General features: G+C 38.7%; 1 protein-coding gene and 1 long non-coding RNA gene across 2 annotated transcripts in view; one reads left to right on the plus strand and one right to left on the minus strand.

Moving 5' to 3' along the window:
• The window catches only part of LOC146477793 (uncharacterized), a 31,085-nt gene extending 9,192 nt beyond the window's left edge, over window positions 1-21,893 (minus strand). Inside the window, exons 1-9 of the mRNA XM_085113075.1 lie at window positions 21,679-21,893; window positions 12,215-12,283; window positions 8,954-9,020; window positions 7,607-7,678; window positions 6,099-7,329; window positions 5,517-5,609; window positions 5,307-5,405; window positions 1,605-1,697; window positions 1,146-1,405 (exon numbers count right to left, since the gene is read on the minus strand). Of these exons, the coding sequence (XP_084969201.1) occupies window positions 1,146-1,405; window positions 1,605-1,697; window positions 5,307-5,405; window positions 5,517-5,609; window positions 6,099-7,329; window positions 7,607-7,678; window positions 8,954-9,020; window positions 12,215-12,283; window positions 21,679-21,893 (2,199 nt within the window). The remainder of the gene's footprint in view (window positions 1-1,145; window positions 1,406-1,604; window positions 1,698-5,306; window positions 5,406-5,516; window positions 5,610-6,098; window positions 7,330-7,606; window positions 7,679-8,953; window positions 9,021-12,214; window positions 12,284-21,678) is intronic.
• Window positions 1-25,335, plus strand: part of LOC146477792 (uncharacterized) — a 299,841-nt gene that overhangs the window by 64,368 nt on the left and 210,138 nt on the right. The gene's annotated exons all lie outside the window — the stretch shown is intronic.

The following is a 25,335-nucleotide window of genomic DNA, read 5'->3' on the forward strand; positions in this document are numbered from 1 at the left end:
GGTATTTTTCAGTCAGTGACATGTGCAAGCATATTGTACTCAGAAAAAGAAAATCTGAATTCTCCCCCCTAACAGAGTTGTTCAAACCTTTGACCTTCCATTTGGATGTTATAGAATGATCGCGCTACAGGAGACTTGTGGGAGCTAAGGCCATTATTTTAAACTACATTCATGCAGTGACATCTTATTATTGTGTTTATCGTGATGAATTCACAATAAAGGTATATTTTTCAGTCAGCCACTTTGGGATACTCGAAAAAAGGATCGTAAAGTACTAATGACTCAAATGAGTCAATGAGTCATGAGTCATGAGTCATGAGTCAATGCGTCAATGAGTCAGGCCTGAAACAAAAATTCTGTAGAAACAATAAAATTATGCGTTACGTTTACTTATTTTGTCTAGTTGTTTTATTGCTGCCTGCACAAGGCAGCTAGTTTCCTTTTAAATCTTGACCCGCGCTGTTTGTTTGCAGTTCCCAGGCCCTGCCGCGTAGCACCTGATCAGAAGCGAAAAATATGGCGGCCTAAATGTTATGAATGCTACGGAAGAAAGTCTTAAACTCCCTTTGAACACAGCGCTTAAAGTAAATTGACTTAAACCTGTTGTGTTCTTTGACATTCAGCGTATTGATTATTTGGCCCGGTTTGAAGTAAAAAATCAGTCGCGAGTGCCAAGGAAAGTTCTTTTACATATGCATCGGTAAGTTACCGACTTGTTTGTCACGCCTGTGTAAATTGGAAAGGGGAAACCCTAACCGTAAACCACTCTTTTTCAACCTTCCCACTTGTCCCCCACGGCACTGCTTTGTCATATCCAGTCTTAGTAGTTTTATCTACTTTTGTCCTCCATTGACTGAAAGCATGTCTTAGCAGATGGACAAGGATTTTACTCACCTCATGCTTCGCAGATTTGTCCGCCATTTTGGGTTGGAACTCAGCAGGTCCGATCTTTATGCAAAAACCGCTGATCCAACCTGTTGACTCATTGACTCATGACTCATTGACTCATTTGACTCATAAAACATCCGTTCTCTTGAAAAAGAAACTTCAACGTCTTCCATTTTATTGCTTTGCTTGATTTGTATAACCATAAAATGGAACCAAACTCACTTGTTAGACATTACCAATACTACATTGTAACTTACCAGTGTAGGGTTCTCCTTGAGGTATTGGACTATGTGCTGCCTCAATGCTTCATGAGAGATCTGGACTCCTTTCACCAGATCCAGTTGTTCTGATAATGCGTAAAACATGCAATTCCCTGCTCCTTCGTTGTCAGAAATTTCGAAGCCTTTGTCTGAAACAATTTTCTTTAACTCCTCTGGAAGTTGTGTCTTGCCGATGATCTTGCCTGCATCATGTCGCATTTGCTCAAGACCACGGAAAATTTGTTCAGCTGTCATAACTAAAACCACCAATAAAAGGAATAACAAGTGTAATTGTATTTCTGGACAAGAATCCTATAATTAAAGTTACAGAGTATACAAGTATCAAAAATCTAAATATTGGCAACAAGACATGCACAGCTAACAGTTTTTGCAAATGTTACATTTACATGTACATGTTGGCAAATTGTTGTCATCAAAAAACTAATTCCCGCCTACCTTGTGTTCCACTTGTCAAATGAGTTTGAGAGGCTGCAGGGAAAGGAATCTGACTGTAACCTGCTACTGAAGACTGCCTTCCAACAGAAATACCTTCAGAGGGGAAAATTGTAATGATCAAAATTAGCCAACATACCATCTTAGGAGTGTAAAGATACACAGTGCTTGAAGCAGCAACATCTCAATAATGTACAGTGCTGTACAAAATGTTCTGGACTTTATTAGGGGTCTTGACAATCTGCGAGCCAGCGAGCCATGCGAGGCAGACGTGCGAGGCACTCAGGTTAGCCTAACAAACACTCCAGTTAGCCTAAAAAGCACTCCGGTTAGCCTAAATAGCACTCAGGTTAGCTTAAAGTGCCCATATCGGAATTTTTTTTATTTTCTTATCTGAATCTAAACATCACCCTAAGAACTTCAGTGAAAAAATTTTTCGATTTGCATAAAACGTGAATTTTTTATGAATTTTATAAGACGTTCAAATTTGCCGCCATTTTGGCCCACCATTCGCATTAGTCTCCTCTCGGTTTAGCAAGAGCTGTGACGTAGATTCAGGAACATGTGACTTCAGCCTTTCTCTCAATCTCACTGAAAACGAGTCGCGGTATTTCTGCACGTTTCTCGAAAATGCCGGAAAGATGTGTTGCAGCGACATGTGGAAACATCAAAGACGAAGCGAATGGAATAAGCATGCACAGGATTCCTTTCTTTGGCACCACATGCCCGCAAAGACTGAGGAGGCGAAAAAATGGATCGATTTTATGCTGGAGCGGAGGAAGATGTGGACGCCCACCTGGAAAGACCTCGTCCTTGTGCTCGATGCACTTCAAAGACGTGGATTTCACAAGGCTGATGAATTCAGGTTTAAACTTAAAACGTGAACTGAAGTAGGATGACATCACGATTGTGTTTATCCTTTAAAACAGCAAAGCGAAAGGAAGACGAAGACCAAGGGCCACCTTCGAAGAGGAGCAGGGAAAAGCGAATGGTAAGCTTTCGATACTGAATATTCACACCCGCTTGTGACATTCTAAGCGTTGTAACCTACTGAGGTTTATAGTTTGACCTCACTGTTAACACAGTCGCAAGTTTTATAAAATATGGCGTAATTGTTTTGGTATTTATTCTCATAGATCGTGAGATCCGCGAAGTTTCGTTGAGACCAAGCTCTCAAAAAAAACTAGCACAAATGCTACCACTGATGTAAATAGATTGATGCGAGAACAGCCGCACTCAGCGAACACAGAAAACATTGTAAACCACGATGTAGATAAGGTAGATAAACTGCCGCAAGAATTCAACGAGTTCAAACAAATATTGTACACAGTGACACATGTGTTGCAGAATTCTGCAAACAATAAAAATGTTAAAAAGTATAACAGCGTTATCTCTGAAAACCTAACCACCACAACGGGGGTTCAAAATAAAAAAGGGCACAAAACAAATAACAAGCGCAAAGAGCGCAGAAAAAAATTGGCTAAAAAACGGATTGAGACACAAAGAGAAAAACACGAGAAATTCATGAAGAATTTTTCAAACAAAACTTAGCGACAGCCTGTTAGCGTTATTTCTAAAGGGCTCAAATTTGTCCCGACACCGGTGACAGACATGAATTACATTAGACGCCAACTTTTGTTAGACTTCGAACATTTCGCAAGACGTATGCGCCTAAAAGATACAATGGATTTCGTAAACTGTGGGACAGTGACAAAAAGGAAATTAACCTGTTCATTGGACAAGCTAACAACTTCCATCCTACAATTAAATTTACGGCCGAAATTTCAGAGAACGAGACAAGCTATTATTATCACAGTTCAAAACGTGTCCTTCCTGTAGTTCCGCGAGAACAATGTCGCTAGTCAGCGCTTCCCAATTGCCTTCGAGTTCCTTGCAGCAGTAGCACTCGCTGATATTTGCTAGCAGATCACGGCTACAGTTACCACAAGTACATCTACATGGAAAATAATTCGTTTGAATGTATGTGAGTACTTGGTCATAGTTTTGACATGATAATGAAGAGCGCGTATGCAAAATGCAAGGTGAGAACTTTACCATCCACTAACACGCACTCTATTCTCCAAGCGTTTCGTTAAATCTTCCTCGAGTCGTGGCTTATCCTCTTGTTCCTTGCGATATCTTTTTAGCCATTCTTCGTCTGCTATCGGCTCGTCCGCGTTCGGTTCGAGTGTATCATCATCTTCACACGTATTACTTGTTTCGTGGACGCCATCTATCGCCTCGACTTCGACACTTTCAAATTCGTCCTAGCTGCTTTCTTCAGCGGTTTGCTCACTTTCCGTGTCAGATAAGTTTTCTGCCATGGAATATACTTATTTGGAGCTAAGTTTTTCCTTCCTACCGGTGAATCTGACGATTTTCTTTCTGCCGCGAATGTACTTTACTGAAGGTCAAGTGAGTGCAAAGACTCGATCGTTCCTGAATGTACGTCACAGACCATGTCATGTGGCCCTATTGTGAGCCCGTCGGCACTGTCATCAGCGGGGCGGGTTGACCGCAATAAAATTCATAAAAAATTCGCGTTTCATGCAAATCGAAAAATTTTTTCGCGGACGTTCTTCGCGTGATGTAAAGATTTAGATGAGATAATAAAAAAAAATTCCGTTATGGGCACTTTAAATAGCTCCCCGGTTAGCTTAACGGTTAGCATTTATGTTGGGGGTTGTTCATGCCTCGCAAGCCTCGCATGTTTTGTTCATGCCTCGCACGTCTGCCTCGCATGCCTCTCACGTTTGGCTCGCATGGCTCGCACGTTTGGCTCGCTGGCTTGCTGGCTCGCACATTGGCCACACTCCTTTATTAGCATCTCAGACCACAGTCAGCAGACCAATACATTAACATTCTTTACCAAATCAATTTAAGCATGCAGTTATAAAAGAACGCTTGCACAGCCATCAGAAATACAGTGTATGTACTACATTATCACTATATATAATAATAATAATACAGTAATTATTATTTAAAAGCATGGTGAGAATAGAAATACATGTATGTGCTGTAGCATTAATAATAATATTAATGGCAGACTTTATAAATTCAGAGAAATCCAGATATTCAATGGATAAATTTGCATGTTTTTCTAGCAGCCGACTCCCCTTTCTGTGATCATTTCATGAATTGAACTCTCCTTTAGAGACTGAAGACTGACTTCCACCAGAAAAACCTTTCGAGCAGAAAATTGCAATAACAAAATTACACGACATAACACTTTTATTTTCAGAGTGGATGTACAACAAGACAGCAGCATGCAGCAGGTACACAAATGCAAGGAGAAAAAGCCACATACATGTAAGTACACCACTTGCATAAAAAAAATATTGTTTAACGATCGACACACCAAGACAGCTGACAATGGAAGGGCTGAGAGCATATAATTGCCCAAATGACTTTTTAGATCACTTTTTCTTGTTTTAGCTCAAATTCACCGCGGTTTTTTTATGTGACCTTGAATTCCTTCAGGAAACTTTGCTCAATGTTTTATCTGCTGCTTTGCTGCACAATTTACAAAGCAGCCGATAAAATGTTGGAGCAACATTCCCTGAACGAATTCAAGTCCACATGCGAAAATTGCAGTCAATCTTAACCTACTGAAAAGTCATTTGGGTTGATTATGCTGTCAGCCCTTCAATTTTTGCAAATGTTACCAATAGCATTGATGGAATAAAACTAAATTTTTACACCTACTTTCAGTTCCACTTCTTAGATGAGTCTGAGACGTGACAGGGAAGGTGACAGGAAGCTGACTGTAACCTGTTACTGAAGACTGACTTCCAACAGAATAACCTTTAGAGGAGAAAATTGTGATATTAGGTGGAACTACATGTACAGTATACATCAGCAGTGATTTCAGTAAAACACAATATTATTTCACAGATAAAGTGATTCAGGCCTGACCTTCTGTTCCACTTGTCAGATGAGTTTGTGAGGCTGCAGGGAAAGGAAGCTGACTGTAACCTGCTACTGAAGACCGTCTTCCATCAGAAAAACCTTCAGAGGAGAAAACTGTAATAAGCAAAATTATACAACATAGCATCTTAGGAGTGTAAAAATACACAGTGTTTGAATCAGCAACATCAACATACAGTGATGTACATCATGTACTGAACTTTATTAGTACATTATACCCCAGACCACTATCACAAACCATTGCATTATTATTCTTTACCAATTCAAAGCATGCAATAATATGAGGAAGCTTGTTAACATTTCATCCAACATCCAAGTTGTTTGATCTGATATTAGGACTGTGAATCTTTGACATCAGTGAGTTGTGAGAATGTAACAATGTAAAACTCTGGCATTCAAGTGCAATCCTCCAAAGCCCTGATCACACATGTAAGTCTCATACGTTAAGCCATCAGTAAACTTTAAACAATACTTGGGAGGCACCTTCACTTAAAAGGGCTTTGTAAATTATCTGGTCTTTTTATACCACAGGGCACATCAGCCATTATTAATGCAACAAAGGAATTTTACCTGAAGTGATGTTCATCATTCTTTGCACAAGTAACCTGCACTGTTCCTCCCAGCTGTAAACCTTTGCATACTCTTGACAGACATACTTCATTTCCACAAGTCGTACATTTCTTCTTTTCTGACGGACACTCCTGATTGCCTCAGCCCACCTGTTAGGATCGTCTGAATCCACTACACAGTTTGAACCATGAGGCACATTCTTAAGAGCTTCTCCAAGACCAGAGTTGCCACTTACAAGCACAGGAAGACCAGCAGATAGAGCTTCAAGAGCAGGCAGACCAAATCCCTCGGATCTTGATGGCATTATAGCAAGATCTACCTCACAAAACTGCTCAGCCAGCTTCTCTCTTTCTTTGAAACCACGTACAACAAGTTGATCACGGGAAATGCCTTGCTGGAGCAACATTTCTGCTACTTGCTGCTCTCTTCCACTTTGTACTCCGACAACCTTCAGTTTGTAGGGTTGTGGCATGTCTTTCAACTTTGCAATTGCCTGAGCAGCAATGTCATAACCTTTCAGCTGCAAGTCTTCACTGTCACCATTCCCTAACAACAGAACAGAAAATGTTCTTCTTTCCTTAGAAGCTTGCTTTACATCAGCAAACTCAGAGAAGATGCCTGGGGTGAGGTTGAGAACATTTTGATCTTTCTGAAAGGGACGCAGATATCCTGAGAAAGCTTCCTCCAGCTTGGGTCCAACTGCTACAACTTGATCAGACAATTCACAGAGTTTGACTTCTAACTTGTGCTTTTTTTCTCCTTTAGAAACAGCATCTGCATCATTTTTGAACATTCCAAGTTCTTCAGGGTCGGTGTGGACCACCTGAATCCATTTACAATGACGTTGGTGTTTTATGAATTGAACTTGTCTGCCAAGTTGGACTCCATGTCCAATCACACAGTCCACAGCATGATGAGCTGGTAAAAAAGACAACCATAGATCTGGATCAACACCATGGAACTTTTCTGCTTGAATGAGATGGACATTGTGACTAGCAGCAACTCTTTTATCCTCTTCACTGCATTCAGGGAGATAGACACTGACTTCCATATCAGGGAACTTTGCCAACTGAATGGCAAGCTCTCTGTTGATGGTTGACACACCTCCTTTTGTTGACCTCCATTCACTGCTTAGAAGAGTTACGTTCAATGTTCTTCTTGAGGACAAACTTGGGGCTTCCTCTCCATTACCTTCCTGTGATGTAGAGGCTATGTTAAGAAAGGAGGACCCCTAAAAGACAATATAATTATTTACTGATAAGCTGCGAGCAGTGTTCCTTCTCAACTAAATTAGTTAAGGCAAAGGGTTGTTATACTAACCAAAGAATATTGGGAAAATTATTATAAATTGAGATATCGATTTCCTGCTTTGAAAAAACACTGTTTTGCTTGAAGTGAGAAGGTAAAAGTTGACTTGCAGTTGCAAAAACATTCTGGGATTTTAGAATGTCTACTGGAATGCAAAAACAAACAAATCCACTAATCCCCTTGAAATTGAGGCACCCCACCTTCATCTTCAAAATCAACACATTCTCTTTATGACCGTCTGTGCAAGATTGGCTGATCAGCCAGGAGTCATACTAAACATGAAATTGAGAATTTACTGAAAGTTTGTGGTTTTATAGGGAAAATTGGCATACAGCATATGAATGTCAGCATACTGTGTGTGTTCAGTGCAATATGCTAGTATGTCTGTACATGTAACTGAGGCTGCACAGATTATTGTATCTTGTTTCACATCAAAACTTACTATGTGTAACTTAATAAAACAAACTAAAGGATTTTCAACTTTTCTTAATACTACATTGTACAGATCAGTTATATAAACTTGTTGCAGACTGAATCCCTGGAATCTTATGCCAACCGTTACCTGTCACTTTACTTGTAATTCTGTAAAAAGTTATTAGAAATATCTTTAAGTGTACTATTCAAAATCCATTTTTATAAAATCTCCTTCACAGTACAAAGCAAGCCAAGTTGTTTAATATATCAAATACAAGTTAGTTTCTATGACAAGCTGAATTCAACCTTAATTTCTCAATTGACAAAAGCTATGTCACATTGTCACACCCAGAAGTATTTAACCTTACAGCTGATCATAATAGGCAACCAAGTTTCCCCTTAAAACCAAAGATAATACCTTTGATAGCCCTGACATCACAGGAAGCCTTTAATCTTGTTGATTACTGAAACTGAAAAAAAAACTCAAACATTTAGTAGGAACTGTGGTTTTAATTTAGATTAGATTCATGATTAAAGCCGTATGCACAGTACTAATAATAAATAAAAAAAATAATATTGATTGACAGAAGCAAACAAAAGAGGGAGATGGGGAGAACTCTTATTAGGTGAATAACTAAACTGTTTATTTTTTTGCCTACAAGACGCGCTAAAACAGAGATGATGGCAACAAATACAGTTAGTACATGATTTAAAACAAACTACACTGTATCCTTTCGTTTCTTCTTTACTGTCTTATAGCAGATGCACTGACCAAAATGCTTTGACTGTAATTCAGACTTCTCTATCAGCCATACTATAGTATAATATTATTGTTGCACCCCATAGCAAGAACTGAGATAAGAAAATAATTTGTGCGCCAGACATTATGAACATGTTGTTAGTTTTTGGGTTGCCTACATGTGCTTACAAGCCTGTGATTCCAGTCAGCGGTATAATTATATAATATTTAACCCAGCTGAGACTTCTTCTTGTACATTGCTATGAGATTAGCTGATTAAAGCCTTGAGCAGGCAATTGTCTCTCTTGCGTCACACATACAACAATAGTAGTGAATACTAATAAATATTAAACATAAAGAGTTGGAAATTGCTGGTATCACTGTTGTAACTTACCAAATCATACTCCAAGAACATTTGCACATCTCGAGCCAACTCTTTAACACTTGAACTGACAGATAAACTGAAATCAAGAGTAGATAACAATACCTGATACCTCTTACCTCTCAGTTAGTAAGAGTAACACCTCTTACTAACTGAGTTCAAGGTTTATATTCTAATATTCACCAGTCTCAGTCCATACTGTATGGACTGAGAAAATGAGATTACTAAGATATTTATTATATTAAGGAAACTTTCAAATTTAGTGGCTGTACAGTGAAATACAGCCTGCAAAATTGACCAATCAAATTGCTCGTACTAACTGAGAGATACAATAAAAGCTAATATAGCATGAATTTTGACATGCAATTGGAAAGCACTGATGTGTATATGATTGCACAATAACAACAATAAATTATTGATCTGAGACAATATTGTACGATTTTGAGGGACCACGGACAACTGCAGAAGGTAGAGCAACATGGTTTTAGCATCAGCAGTCATTAGGATCATCTTTGATCAACATTGCAGAATTGAAGACAGTAACTAGCAAGATTTCAGCACAGCCCCAAACTTTAATTATGCAGACATTTTATAGCCTGCGTCGCAGACAGTCTATAAATCCCCGATATAGACGGTCTGCGCAACGGCTCCAAAAAGCTTGTTCTGGTATCCCACCAGTTTGCAGGGATATCTGTAACCGTTTCGGATTGGTTTAATTTCTAACGCGCTCTCTGATTGGTCGTTCCTTCTTGAGCAATCACGCAATACTCTGCTCTCCAGCCGTGATGCTAAAAATACGATTTGTACTTGTTAGTACTTTCCCGGGTTTTCCCTTGGATTAATCAATGAATAGTTTTGATATATTTTAGCGTTGTGAATCAAAAGAAAATGACGGTCATTTCTGAAGAAAGTTGGGAACCAGCGTTTGGAGCCGTGAAAGAGCAGTTTGAAATATCTAATCTTCCGCCCGAGCAAGAAAATTTGCTTCGGGAATTGCTGTTAGGTAAAAATATTTTTGTCGAATTGTTTCCATCCCTTAACGAGCAAAACTCTTTCGTGACTCTTTTCTATATCACGACAGCATAAATTACAAAAAACTGACGAATCAGGCATAACCACTTTGACCTTTTGATATACAAATAAATTGTTTTGTACTGCAACTTGTACAAATTTTATTTTTAGCTTTGTACAGTATTGCGTGATATTGCTCAATAGGGAATATCCAATCACACAACGCGTTAGAAATTGAGCCAATCAAAAATGGGAGTAGGGCACTGTCGAGTTTGGATTCGAGTTCGAGTTCGAGTTTGAGTTGGACTTCGAGTTAGACTTCGAGTTGGACTTCGAGTTGGACTTCGAGTTGCGAGTTAATAATTCAAACGCAAGTATATAATTGATAATAATGTATAATTATTATTTATTATTAATGTTAATAAGCAGAAATATGTATAAGCTGGGATATTGGGATATTGGGATTTTTCATTTTTTACATGGTTTAAGTAATAAAATTGCTGGCAAATACCAAAAATATAGAGCAGGGATATGGTACCATTTGTCACTGCGAATGAATAATAACAAATGGTCCATTTTTGGGGTCGTGGCCCATACATAAACTAACAGACGATTTCATATGAATCTGAATTAAAAATAATTTTAATTACCTCTCAACATTTCATTTCGTTGAACAAGACAATCATAGACACTTGCAAAGTAAAAACGCAACGAAAATGAACTACGATTTGACATTTAAAACAAGCTGTCTTCTCACAGTCAGTTTCTAAAACAATCGGTTTGGACAAAACATCAACTTTGAAAAGAACAAATTATTTCTTGGTTTCTTTACAAACTGACATAAAATAAACTATTTTTGAAGGTACATTTGCACTCTCTGTAATCTGCTACTTAGACAATAGTTCTGGATGCAAGCAACTCTTGTAATTATATGTAAGAAATATAAAGTAAATAAAAACTGTAACTGTTAAAACTGTAATAACTGTAACTGTAACTATCATTTAATTAGTGACCCGAAAGGATGCCAGTTGGCCAAAAAGGTTCTTTGAGCGTGCCGTGGTGCGATAAAGCATGCTTTCTCTTATTTTCGCGCTTTCTGCAGTCAACTTGGGTCAGTCACAGGTAGCTAAAGTATCACATAATAGCACTTTGGGTGTCAACCTGTGCCAACCCAACGTCAAGAAAATATTAAAACTACAGCAGTAAATTCAACGTACGTTTTATAGGGGAGGTGAACTTCACTAAAACTTACTGTTGAACCGTAACTTTTATGTTGATTATGTTTTGGGCGAAATCTGGAAAAGTTTTTGACAAGGTCCTTTCACATGAAAATTGGAAAGGAAGTAACTGTCTTCTTTTTTTCTCCAGCTTCTCAGCATTTCTAAATCCTAAATCTTTGATTGGCTAATCGCGCGCGCTCCTGCAGTCCGGATTTTCCCATCCGGACTCCGAGTATGGACCGTTCCGAAATTTCCAACTTTGATAACGTTTCAAGCTTTTTGTTGCACCGTAAAACAACGTAAAATGTAAACATTTAACGCAGAGTCAAACAAGTACGGATTCCGATAGCTCAATTTGGGGCCAAAATGTCAAACACACGTGTACGCCACATCTATCAAAATATGTTTCCCCTCCCCCCTCTACATAAATAATGAGCGGTCCCTAAACCTCTACTTGTGATCTTAAAGGCGTTAGAAATAGAAGCCAGACTCGTTTCCGGTCATGGTTTGTCTGTTTACTGCTACAAGAGTTTTGCCAGGGCCACATTTTTTTTTAATTTCAAAATTTAAGTGACCAATAGCCTCGTCATCACCTCCCAAAAACCAATACGTACACTACATCGGGACTGACCGAGACGAAACAATTTTAACTGAGCATGGCTTGTAAGGTCGCTGACAAGTCAGGGAAATTGTTTTTATACAGGGTTAACCTCCGATTTCCCTATTCAGGATGTTTTTGTATTTGTGTTAAAGCCTCCTGAATAAATGTTATGTTAAGTCGGAACGCGGGTCCACGAGTATTTTGGGCCTTAAGGACATTTTTCATCTCGGTAACCCTGATTAAATTTCCCATATGAAAAGAAGACAAAATTCGTCCCGCCTACCTGGCCAGCCCGGTTACCGGGCTCATATGAAAAAGCCCTTGGACGGCCGTACAAGCAAATAAAGCTACCTACAGGAAAATACAATCTCAAAACGTCATTTCTTTATTCACTCTCTTCCGAAATGCCGTTTTCATCAATGATGAAAATATAACACTTACATTGTATCGCCACGTGCATTATCGCCATCCTTCTCTGGTGATGAAGAGATCTCAATGATTTTTTCTTCCCTGAAAACACAGGCATGTTTCAGCGCTAATTCAAGCAAATCTTTAAACTGCAAGTCTTCATAAAGTAAATCAAACCTACCTTTCCATTGTTAAATACAGGATGACCAGCAACAGTGCCTATGATCATACCATCGTTCATCCAGGAAATGTGAGATTTGGCACAAGATAACTGGGCGTGGACAATGTTAGTGTCACGCGTCACGCCACTTGCTCTTTCTTTACGGAGATGGATACTGTTTTGCACTTTCTTAATAGAGGTGAACACTTTTTTGATTTACATCCTTTTTCTTCATGAGAGATCGTTGGTTAGCATCATGGAGCATGGTTAGCATTTACATTTTGCGGAAAAATAATCTTTGTCATACTATCGTTGGTTTGTGCCCTCCCATCCCCCGATGACGGGGATGCTAGTCATAAGCGGTCCTTTGAAAACTGTAAATATCTCGGCTGGTTCTGGTCTTGCGGCCTCTAATTTCTTTTTTTTTTGGTATTTTTATTGTAATCTTAACTCGAAGTCCAACTCGAAGTCCAACTCGAAGTCTAACTCGAAGTCTTACTCGAAGTCTTACTCGAAGTCCAACTCGAACTGGAACTCGAACTCGAATCCAAACTCAATGATTCGGGATTCCCATCAAAAATAGTTACAGATATCCCTGCAAACCGGCGGGATACCAGAACAAGCTTTTTGGAGCCATTTCGCAGACGGACTATACCGAGTTCTCTACAGGTATTGAGTGACAAGTCCGGCTGCAACCCAGGCTAACATTTTACGACTTAAACACCATTCATGCTCGTTTTTTGTGCAACAGGTATGACAGCGTCACATGTATAATTTTATTGGGGCTGTGTGGAAATCTTTTCCAATAAATTGCACCTGAATTTTTGGAGACAAACTTTGCAGTATTGTTTAGAATCATTTCAAGGCTTTGCAATGTATCTCTTAGTCTAGGATCAACAAATTATGGACGCTATTATTATTCGCTGTACAAATAACGCGCCTTTAATAAGGAGCCTAGCCATGCGTGACTAGCTACGCAGACAAGGGTGGCGTCTGTAACTGCGTCATAAAAAATTACAAACCAAGAAGAAATGATTGATCTTTTGATCAGCTTGCACCAAAACATTTGATAGAAACGTAGACTTGAACTTACTGTTAGCATTCTGCGATAAATGTGTTTCAACAAGACTTTCTTCGGAGACATTTCAGTGAGCTTGATTAATTTGCATGTGTCTACCGACATAGCGTGCCTCACACTTTTCAACGCGAGCCTCTTTTAATCAGAGCCACGCAGAGATCTCCATCAAGTTAATCAAACTTAATCCAAAGAAGCAGTTAAAAGCAATGTAAAACGTGTTCGTTATTAAGTCAATAGTAAGATTATCAATTTCAAGCAACAATCTCTGCAACATGTAAGATTGATTCCAACGCGAAGCCTCCTTGAACAATTTGATTAATCTCGAGCTTTTACAAAACACTAAGACCCATCTTCATTGAGAGATTAAGGTGCATTTGAATCAAGGGCTCTTGGAAAGTGAAAAACCAAGCTTAACAGAGTAAACTATGCACGCTATATCCACTTTGGCATACGCTTACCTCCGACAAATTCGCCAAACAATCAGCTTCACGATCCACGGAGAAAGTTTGCCCACAGCTAAGCTCCATGAAGTTGATTCACTCGCTACATGTTAACAATCTCGGTAAAAAAGGTTTTCTCACCCCATGATTGCAATATTAACAGCGAAAGTACGAGTAAATTATGTTTTAACACGAGAAGGCAGAAGAAAACCTTCTTCTCGGAATGCACGCTTTGATGAAGAAGGGTTTTTTCCCGGGTTGGGTTTCGTTTTCCAAATATGGAAGTGATCTTATTTACCGGATTGGAAAGTTGGGACAATGGACTTACAAAAAAAAGGAAAGTGAAATTCTCGAGCCTTTGGTAAATAAATAAGATAAGTAAATGAATAAAATACAGATTTATTAAAATATAAAATAATGATGAAACAATGGCCTCAGGGAGGCAGTTCCAGTCGGCTATAGTTCTTGGAAAAAACGAAAATTTAAAAATGTCCTTACTTGCATATGGCACGCGAAATTTAAATTGACGGCTTCCCCTCGTGCGACTCTCGGGGTGATGAATTAAATATTCTCGGCTATCTATATCAATAAGACCGTGATTTATTTTATACATAAGTGTTAGTCTAAACTGCCTTCTTCTCGTTTCCAGTGTGGCCCACCCTAAGTCTTTAATCATGTCTGTAACATTCCCATAACTGTCGTAATTTTGTGAGCAGAACCGTGCAGCCTTACGTTGAACCCTTTCCAGGGGCCCGTTTCTCGAAAGACCCGGTAACTTACGGGGCCCGATAAGTGTATTTTGAAATGTTTTTTCCCCGATTACAGAGTGATTACAGACATGGTACTTGGCCAATGTGTTCATAGAATTATAAGATTTTAAAATTTAGTATTCAAAGCTAACAAAAATTGACTTCTGTTAAAAAAACATTTATCACCAAAGACACTTATCGTGCCCGGTAGGTACCGGACTTTCGAGAAACGGGACCCAGAACACTGACATCTTTCTTTAAGAAGGGGTTCCAAGCCGCGCTTTCATATTCCAGCTTCGGTCGTGCTAAGGATGTATATGCAATTTATTTTACATTCTTTGGACAATTCCAAAGGTTTCGTTCTATTGTACCCAACGTTTTGTTTGCTTTAGCTGCTGTTATAGAAACATAAGCTGACCAATTGAGCTTGTTACTGATAGTAACCCCAAGGTATGGGAAGCTATTAATCTGCTCTAACTCTACACCACACAAGACATATTTTCTCAGGGGTGGATTGATCTTATGTGAGATGGTAACAATTTTCCATTTAGAAGGATTCTAGCCTAGCCTGTGTAAGTCAGATTGAAGTAGATCGCAGTCCGCGTCGCTTGCGACAATGCCATAAAGTAAAGCATCGTCCGCAAAAAGCCTAACTGATGATTGCCCGTTATCTGGTAAGTCGTTTATGTATCATAAAAAGAGCAACGGCCCGAGGACTGTACCTTGGGGAACACCGGAAGACACTGGACATTGACTTGATGTTTGGCCTTCACAAACAACTGATTGAAAACGTTGGGTAAGAAACGACTCTAACCAATGTAGGAGCGGGCCTTGCAGATTGGATTCCATAGTACTGCAGCTTTCTTAGGAGTCGCCTATGAGGGACCTTGTCAAAGGCTTTGGCAAAGTCCAAGATGACCGTGTGGATAGATGAGCTCTGAATAGTCTTTGCCATTTCGTGTAAGGTGAGAATTAGCTGCATCTCTGTGGATCTCTTTGCCCTAAAACCATACTGACAATCCTTTAAGATGTTATGGTCGTTTAGATGTTTCATAATGAAGCTGTGGACAATCTGCTAGAGGATCTTTGATGCAACACAGGTGAGAGATATTGGTCTACAATTGGCTGGGTCAGATTTCTTTCCCTTTTTAAAAACTGCACACACATTTGCCTCCTTCCACCTATAGGGAACAGTGACACTGTCTATCGAGTCCCAGTGACTGAGATGACTGTTAATATTTGAGCGATTTCTGCAGCAAAATGTTTGAGAAACCAAGGTGGGATTTGGTCTGGGCCACAGACCTTGTTAGGGTTTAATGAAGACAGTTGCTTTAAAACTCCTTACAGTTCTGAAACAATTAAAGGCCAGGTTTGGGATCAGAGCCCATATCTGGAATGTTTTCAAGGTTCTCCTTGGTAAACACACTTGAAAATTGGCTGTTTAAAATTTCTGATTTAAGAGCAACATCACTTATGACTTTACCATCCACTTTAAAGTCTGCATCCTTGGATTTTCTTGATTAAACCGTTTTACGTAGGAAAAAAAGCATTAACGGTTGTCTTTTATTGACTCACTAAGGCGTTTCCTGGTTTCAGTGGTGTACAGATCCCGTTTTCTTTGCCTTGTTGTATAGTCTTTGTTTCACTTTAGATTGTCGCCGAAACGATCGATTCAACCAAGGTAAGTTGTATCTTGAACTTGTCATCTTATGCGGAATGCAAGAGTCCATTATGTTGCCAACACTATTTTGAAAATCATCCCACTTCGCTTTCACCGAGTTTGTTATCATGTTGAGTGTTGAGCTTTCCAGCAAGTGCTTGTAATTCCAATTTAATACGCTCATCGTCCGATCCCTTTCTGATATAAACTTTGCGCTTAACATGCCGTTTTTTCTGGCAAAATTTGGTTGGTCATTCTTACTTCGTGAAAGAAATTTTCTTTCAATTCGTTTGTTTTCTGGACATAATTCTTAAGCTACACATGTATCCTGAAAATATGTATTCTGTCCCATCGCTGAAAATGCAGAAAATCCGAAACCCCGGGAAATTTGAAAAAAACAAACAAACAAAACAAAACAAAAAGAAAAACTAAAATAGAAAAGAAAGTGCAATCAAATCCTGACTCATTGAGTGCTTTCCTCTCTTGGGTATTTCAACTTCTTGATACATTTTCAGCTTGTAAAGTAACTCTGATGTGTAAAGTCAAACAAATCTTCCGTTTTGCTCTGCTATCGTCACTCGTACCCAAGCCTCTTATGCGCCAGTAATGATGTTCCTTGATTACGAACATGACGCGAGCATCCAAAACTAACGACAGAAATAATTAGGCAACAATTATTCTGAAAAGCCGTAAAATACCAAACAATGTATGGCGTTTTCTTTTATTTTCAAAATTTGATGCTTTATTATCTCAAAAAAAAGCACGTTTAGCTCCAATTTTCATTTCGGATACCAAGAGCACTTGCTGAGTTCTGCTTTCTCCGCTTAGTTTTAAACCGCGCAAAAATATCCCCTGTATTAGTTGGCCCCACCCATAGGAAACCCGAGTATCTCGAGATACGCAGAACGTAGGCGCAGTAGCAAAAGTAGGCCGGTACCGTCCTTAAAAACATTTTCCCCGCCCAGCTTCATGTCTCGTTTAAGTCCATTGATTAAGAACTCGTAACTTAGAAAATTCCGTGAGAAACATCCAAACTGCGAGCAGCTTCTTTTGTTTGCCTCCCGCGTAATAGTTTCTGTGTGTTCTGGGGGAGTTGTATCATCCTAAGTGTTTCTGTTGAGTGAGAAACAAACCGACGCTCGCGAAAGAATTTGAGGGAAAACGACGAATGCTCGCTTTCTAGGAAAAGTTGAGAGCACGTTTTAATACATAACAAACACGTTTTATAAACGACTGGAACGAAAAAGAAAATCATCACCATCACTTATGCTCTGTTCACACCAAACTTGACAACATGTTGAACAATCTCTGATTAAACACAAGTCAAAATTGTAATATTCATAGAGTTGCTTGCTAATGTTTTACGACTTCAAATTTAGCTTAATTAAAGTTTAGTTAACATATGTAAGATTCCTTTTTTCAGTATTCTGTCAATTATTGTCATTCTATTAAACCTGGTTTAACTAAACACATTTAGCTGGTGTGAATAAGGTATAACTACCTTTTTTTTAATAGAAATTAAATTGTATTTTTGTAAATTAAATTTTAAAAGTACGTTTATATAAGAACGTGTAGAAATTAAATTGACGTTTTATTCTTCTTCGGAATTATTCACCTTACTATCTGGGATTGGATTGAATTTGTTGTGACAGGTTTGAAGTTCATCAAAATTCACAGGACTTCGAGCAATCTTCAGTCTCAGTCTGTTATTTTCTTTAAGGGGAGAGATCAAAACTACTGATGTTCCAACAGGCTCCACCAGCAACCCACAAAATAGATGGTGGTCTCTGCCTGTACACCCCTTCCTTTACCTCAAAAGATGGTGTCTTTATTGCATAGCCACCCTTGTATCCAGCAGTAAAAACTAACAATGAGATTCAAACCTCACTTTTCTTGTTTATCTAGCAATGCTGACTCTTGCTAGCTGAATATTTCTGTGTCAACTCAAATTTTAAAGCCAATAAATTTTTTCAGCAGTGTTCATAAGATAGGTGGTGTCTTCGATAACCCCCCCCCCCCCCCCCCAGACATGGTGGGTCCATTTCGAAGAGACTTGTTAAGACCAGTTCACTTAGGGATAGTAAAACGGACGAAACACGTGATTGCGCGCGAAAATTATCACACGCGAGGAGCTGCGTCCTCTCGTGGAAGGCGGTTTCAGAGCGTGTTTGCGTGTTTTCCTCGCTTTACTGTCCCTAAGGAAAATAAGAAATTACTCGTAGTCTAAATATCGACCGTCGTGAATTGACGTTTTCCTTAAAATCTTGAAATTTCACCGTTTCTCGCTGTAATTCCTGAGACCTGACAACGCAAAATGTAACACAATAAATAGCGCTTGAACCATTGTTTTGTATTTGGTTTTGTAAAGTGCCCGTCGTGACTGCTTAGATCCCTTATCTGATCGGGGTAACGCGAGTGTACAAATTCCGATGCCGTACCCCTCATACATTAGTATAACATCTTACCCTGTGTATTATACTCGGCGCATTTTCAGTCACTTTAACCCAGCAACACACCTGGCGATTTTATACGCCGATCGCGGCGAATTTGATCGCCAGCGAAAATCGCTAGCGATTGATGTGGACACACCTGGTCATTTTTTTCGCCGATCGCGGCGATGTGGCAGTTTTGAAGGTTCATGTGATAAAATCGCCGAGCCTGATGGGTTGGCTTTCGCCGCATATTTATCCTCGAATTTACAGAGTAGCTTTAATTAGCTAATATCTTCGAGAAAATAAATGTTACAAAGAAAGAAAGAGTAAATAGACAAAATAAAATAAAATAAAATAAAATACAATTACAATTTTATCATTATAGGTTTATATGCATACTATATACAACATTATATACACTGTGGAAAGGTCTCATCATTAACGATCTTTTGCTTGAATTAAAGAAAATCAGATGTCCTGTAAGTGTCCGGGAGAGAGTTTCATATTTTACTAGCTAAGTATGAAAGTGTGTAGGCCATAAGTAGTCGTCTTTGCTTTGGGAACGTCCAGAATACAATTACCACGTAGATTATAGGATGAGGTACGTATAGTTGACATATCCCTTAAATACCTTGGATAGTAAGTAAGAAACAGACTCTTATATAATAAAATCATGAAATTTTGCAGGCGTCTAATAAATAGCGATTTAAAGTTAACTTTGCTGAGTAAAATGTCATAGGGAGAGCTATAGTCCTGTAGTATAACCCTAAGAATACGCTTGTTCATATTATCTACTTTGTCGGTATTGCGCGCACCACAGAAGTGCCAAACAGAAGAACAGTAGTTAAAGTGTGGCAAGATAAAGGCTTTGTAAAGCTTCAATAATGTTTCCTTGTTAATAAGTTTTCGAAATCTAAGCATTACGTTAAACTGATTGTTTATTTTCTTACAGGTAGCAGATACGTGATTATCAAAAGAGAGCTTATTATCTATTGTCATCCCAGATTAATATATCTATTGGGCCATTTACTGGGAAGAAAAAATTGTGTTCAGTTTTCTCCAGGATTAAAGCTTGATGCTTTGTCTCATTAACAATCATGCCATTGTTTTTGTACCACTGATTTGCGACATTAACTTCTTGACAAATACACTCTTCCAGTGCGAGTGGGTCCATGTTAGACGAGTAAATCTGATGGTCGTCTGTGTACGCGCGTAGGTTAGCATATTTCACATGGCAAAATAAGTCATTAATAAATATATTAAAGAACATTGGTCCCAAAACGCTCCCTTGTGGAAATACTTAGTTGGAAAAAGTATCACCAATTTTTACTCGCTGCTGTCTTCCTGATAATTTATCTTTAAGTAGCGCGCAACTTTCTTCGCCAACTCCATATGCTTTAAGTTTTGCCAAGAGTAAGTCGCGCTGAATGACATCAAAAGCTTTAAAAAGGTCCATAGAGACTATCGCAACCAGTTCCCCTCTATCACGCATGCGCCTCCAGTCCTCAGTCAACCTCAATAATGCAGTCTCACAACTTAGACTGGGACAACTTTCGCAAAAGTGAACTTCTGTCGGCAAATTCAAGGAAAAGTTGATAAACACACTTTTCTAGGTAAAAAGTATGCACTGAACACGAAAGTTTTGTTTACCAAGCTAGATTTGGTGACTCAGTCATTTTTATTAGCATGCGCAATTAAGACATGAAATCGAGGCTACATCTTGTATCTTCGTACAAAACACTTTAAAACGGTTAAAGGGCCACAGTCATTCCCCCCCCCCCCCCCCCGCCCGGGACTGTCACGGAGATTCTGTTGTATTTTGGTCAAACCTGCTAAAACATTTGACAAAGAACCTCTTCTGTAACAAGAAATTACTCTTAGAGCACCAGGAGGAAACTGATTTCCTCGAGGAAGAATAAACTATTATCAGTTTCCAGCGATTTCTCAAGAATACACAGGAAGAGCTTGAAAAAATTGGCCAATTTTACCAAGTTGCAATCCATTTCCATCCTAACCATCTGCAGCTAGAGATGATTGATACTAGTTTCTACGAACTAGTAGGGTTACTGTTAACGATATTGGACAATTTTTAAACGTTTCCGTTGATACAAATTTAGTAAAATAGGTGACACTGCCTTTTTAAAGGAAACCTCCACTCTTGAAATAAATTAACGTTAAATCGTTGAAAATACAATTTAATTTTAAATTTCGTTGTAAAACATGGAAATAATATTTCTGTGTCAGACAAAACATAATTTCATTATCACCTTTTTTTCATTTTAAATTTCCCGGGCGCCGCCATCTTGGATTTCATGACGTAATATGGTTGCTCTATTGTTTCACACAAAACATTTTTCGCTTACTAACAATAGCGCCAACCATATGACGTCATAAAATCCAACATGGCGGCGCCCAGGAAATTTAGAATCGAAAATAGGCGATAATCATATCAAATCTTTAGCACACTTTAATGTTACTTCTACTTTTAATATTAAAATTTAGAATGCAGACATAATTTCCGACAATTTACCGTCATTTTGTTGTCGGAGTGGAGGTTCCCTTTAAACTTTCACCCAAATAAGCAGGGGATACTATTACATACAATATGTTTTTAGAAAGATTAGGAGTTTACGACATGCAGATTACGTCACATGACTCTTGAAAACGAGGCTAAAGGCTATATCGTAATTTCATGGAGGGAGGTGCATACAAGTCCTCAAAACTAGGAAAAGGACTTGAAAATTAATTATGTTCTTCTAGTGTGTGATAATACAGCAAGTGAATAAATTGGAAGTTAACATAAAGTCCATAGTGAGTTTCGGTCAGGTGACAGTGTGTGCTTGGCGAGGGCAGTATCGACTCAACGAACGTCCCAGTAGCTGATTGTATGACCGACATTATGAAACATGTCTACCAGTTCCTTCGATCTTGTCGCCTAATGAAGATTGCTGCCAAGACCGACGTGTTTGGGTGTTCACCTCCGGCATCCTCTCACATTGTACACCAGGTCCTGTGCGATCCTAAGCACTCTAGTTTCCGTAAGATATTCTTGTTTTCTCACGCGAGCATTTTCTCGTTTACCCGGCTGTTTGTTTTCGTGTTCAACAACATTATCGCTATCTGGATCACCCTCCGCCTCATCAGCATCATCATCATCGTAATCGTTGTCATCATCATCATAAACCACCACCATCACGATCAATGATGTCACTGTCGGCTACCTTGTCACCGTCATCAGAATCACTCAGCCCATTCTCAAGGAGAGACTGTCCACCAATCATAAGCCTTATGAACATATACAAACTCTCTGCGACGCATGCGATAGCATCTTCCTTGCAGACGTTCAGACCCTGGTGCGAAGGCTGCGCTAATATATCAGAGCGAAGCTTTAGTGCCACGTGTACCATCGGGAGAAAATCATCTCTTTCACCAGGTTGATAGACGGGGATGACGGGCTCTGACTGAGTTTGTTGATTCAAAATTTATGAGACAGGAATATGGCTAAATTTAATAGGCACTAACACTGTTTGGCGCTCACAAATCGTTGGTCACGAAGCAGAACAAAATCATAAACGTCTGCAACGTGCGGTGCGATGTATTCCTTGAATGTGGCCATTCGACTTTTAAACGAGGGAGGGATGTCAATGGCTCGCTCAGCAGCTAGGGAACAGTAGCGGAGCCAAACCTCCTTAAAAGCTCAAAAATATGACCTTGTTCTGCAGACTTTTTTAACTCAAGAATAAACCACAACAACACTGTTCCACTTTCATCCTTTGCCACATTACTTGACCGAGATACATTTCTCTTGCACTTTTTATAGCAACTTGGATGATATTTGCCCTCAGCCGCGATAAGGTCATTTACACCTGTCAAACGCAAGGAAAGGTCGTGCTCACACTTTGCTCCCTTGATGATCTGTTGACTCATTTTAAGGGGGGGGGGGGGGGGTGGTTTTCTAAAAAATCGAGTGTATGAAAATTTTACCTCCCAAAAAATCTTTCAAACAAAAGTTTTACCCCCCCCACTGCAATGACAGTTTGCAAATTCCCCCCCCCCCCTCCCCTTCCCATGGTTGGCCTGGTGGTTGAATTATTGAGAAGTTCCTGGGCACAACGCTTGGTTACATGCGGAAGTCGCTAGCTCTCTGAATCTGAACTGGCAAGAGAAACAATCAGAAGTTAGGCGAAATTCAAGTAAGGGAACGTACCTTAGATCATCTCTTCAATGTCTTGATAATAACGATGTTTTGTTATTGCTGGAGTCTATTATTCAGTCGTCAAAAGAAAGTACAAAGAATTTCAAAGCAGCTCGGGGTTTGAGAGCAGTACAGGAGCATTTGGTGTATGGATGTGTATATATAGATTTTTGAAGAAGCCTACCATCTCTATTCGTCTTCTAGTCAATTTTTTTGCCCAGATAAACAAGCCTTCAGAGATAAACTGCTTGATGAAATACACGGTTTGCCTGTCTATGTCAATTACTCAACCTATTTAATACGTGCAAGATCTTTGTCGCTCTGAAGAATAATAGCGATATGAAGAAGTTTCTAGTCGATTTTACCAACTCTATGATTGATGAGAAGAATAATTGCTAAATACATTTAGTTGGTACCTTTTGTATGTCTTAAAATTTTACCCCCCTCACTTTTCGTACAAGGTAAAAAATTACCCCCCAAAAAAGAGCTCGTTTAAAAAAATTACCCCCCCCCCCCTCGTTGGCGAAGAAGTGTGGCTGACGTTAAACTTCCTTGCAATAATAATAATTTGCGTTTCTTCAGAAATATTGCGGAACCTGCAACAAGATTAGGCAACCGGAGACCGTAAGCAATGTTAGCACCAAATTTCGCGACAGTTTCGCTACTGACATAAATTGGACAAATATTATTTGGAATAATAAAGAAATAAGAATAGATAAAAAGCCCATTTTTTACAAAAATTTCTATGAATCCGGATTTATTTACATACGTGATCTCCGACTTGATTTGAATATCAACGATTCCTTTGGTTACGTTTCAAATAAAATTGGAAAAATTAGCATTCTACAGTGGGCGGGCCTTCGACACTCAATACCTGATTTCTTAAAAAATACGCGTGATCAAATCCACCCACTAACGCCTTCTTCGCTTCAGATAAATAACAGCATTTTTGATGTGAAAAAGAAGAAATCGAAAGATTACTATTCGTTATTTGTTGCGAAGAAATCACGGCCACCTAATATTGTTCATAAGTGGAAAGGCGATTTTAATATATCAGATGATTTATTGAAAGAATCTTTCATTTTGCCTCACGCTGTTGCACTCGAATCGTACGTTAAGGCCTTTCAGTATAAAATTCTCAATAATATACTCTACACAAACGCGAAATTATGCAAAATTGGTTTTAGAGTTGACGAATTATGCACTTTCTGCGAAACTGAGCGAGAAACACTATATCACCTACTTTATCAATGCACTTATGCTAGGCAGTTTTGGAACGAGTTTGAATTGTATTGGCACCGCTTGTCAAATCAGGTGGTTCACCTGACTTTGGAAAATGTCTTATTCGGAATACTTTCAACACCATGCCCTTCACATATGCTGCTTAATTACTTTATTATCATTGGAAAACTGTTTTTGTGGGACTGTAGAAGAACACAAATACATCCTAAAATACAAGGTTTTCAGAACACGATAGCTATCAAATATAATATTGAAAGAAAAATAAGTAAGAAAAAGTTTTATGAAAAGAAATGGATATTCAAATGAGAAGAAATTGATAACTACGTGAAAAGTCTTTAAAGCTGATTCGCCTAATCTACTATTCTTTTTTTTTTTATCTGATGTTGCTCGGTTTAATTGGTTTAATTGGTTTATTTAGTTAAATTAGTTGAATTATTATTATTATTTGAATTATTTGATTTGCTTAAAAATAGAAATGGGGTAACTGTGCAAAATGTATCAATTGTTATTATTTTAACCTATATATAATATTGTCAATGAAATAGTAACTGCTCTGTAAATGATAAATTTCAATAAATATTATATAAATTATAAAAAAAAAAAAAAAAAAAAAAATGTTAGCACCAGATCCTCCATTTTGGTTTTACCGCAAACGCAAAAGATCGCACCCGAAAAAATATCCGGATTCGAGAAAAAAATCGTTTACACGACAAAACTTTCCGGATTCAAAGTTCCCACTTTAGATTCCGGATTCAAAATCTCCGGAGACACCACCGGTCGTGAAATTGTCGTGTCGTTTCTTTACACAAGAAACTCAAATTGATATTGTCTCTCTCTGGCGAGGTGTGTGATTACTGGGGGCATATAACTGCTTGGCGATGGACGAGTGTGCCATCTACAGGAAAGCAGTAATGCTCCGAGTTCCTTCATGGTACAAAAAACAAATCAAGTCAGCTCCAAATGCTTCAACAGAAAAATGCAAATTTGTCAAGAATCGTTTTCTTCAGTTTTCAGAAAAGACTGGGACACGAACAAAAGCAACATAACTTGAGTTTGTACAGAAAGCTTCAATGATGAATTTTAATTTTAGCACAGTTGAATCTCAATAACTTGAAACCGTGAAAATAATTACACCACTTGTAGCGAAATAATTTGGTTTTTTCTTTTTTAGGTTTCCTCTTTTTTTTTGTAATGCTGC

The sequence above is a fragment of the Pavona decussata genome, unplaced genomic scaffold (genome assembly GCF_977016875.1).
Source record: "Pavona decussata unplaced genomic scaffold, jaPavDecu1.1 SCAFFOLD_69, whole genome shotgun sequence".
NCBI lineage: Eukaryota > Metazoa > Cnidaria > Anthozoa > Scleractinia > Agariciidae > Pavona > Pavona decussata.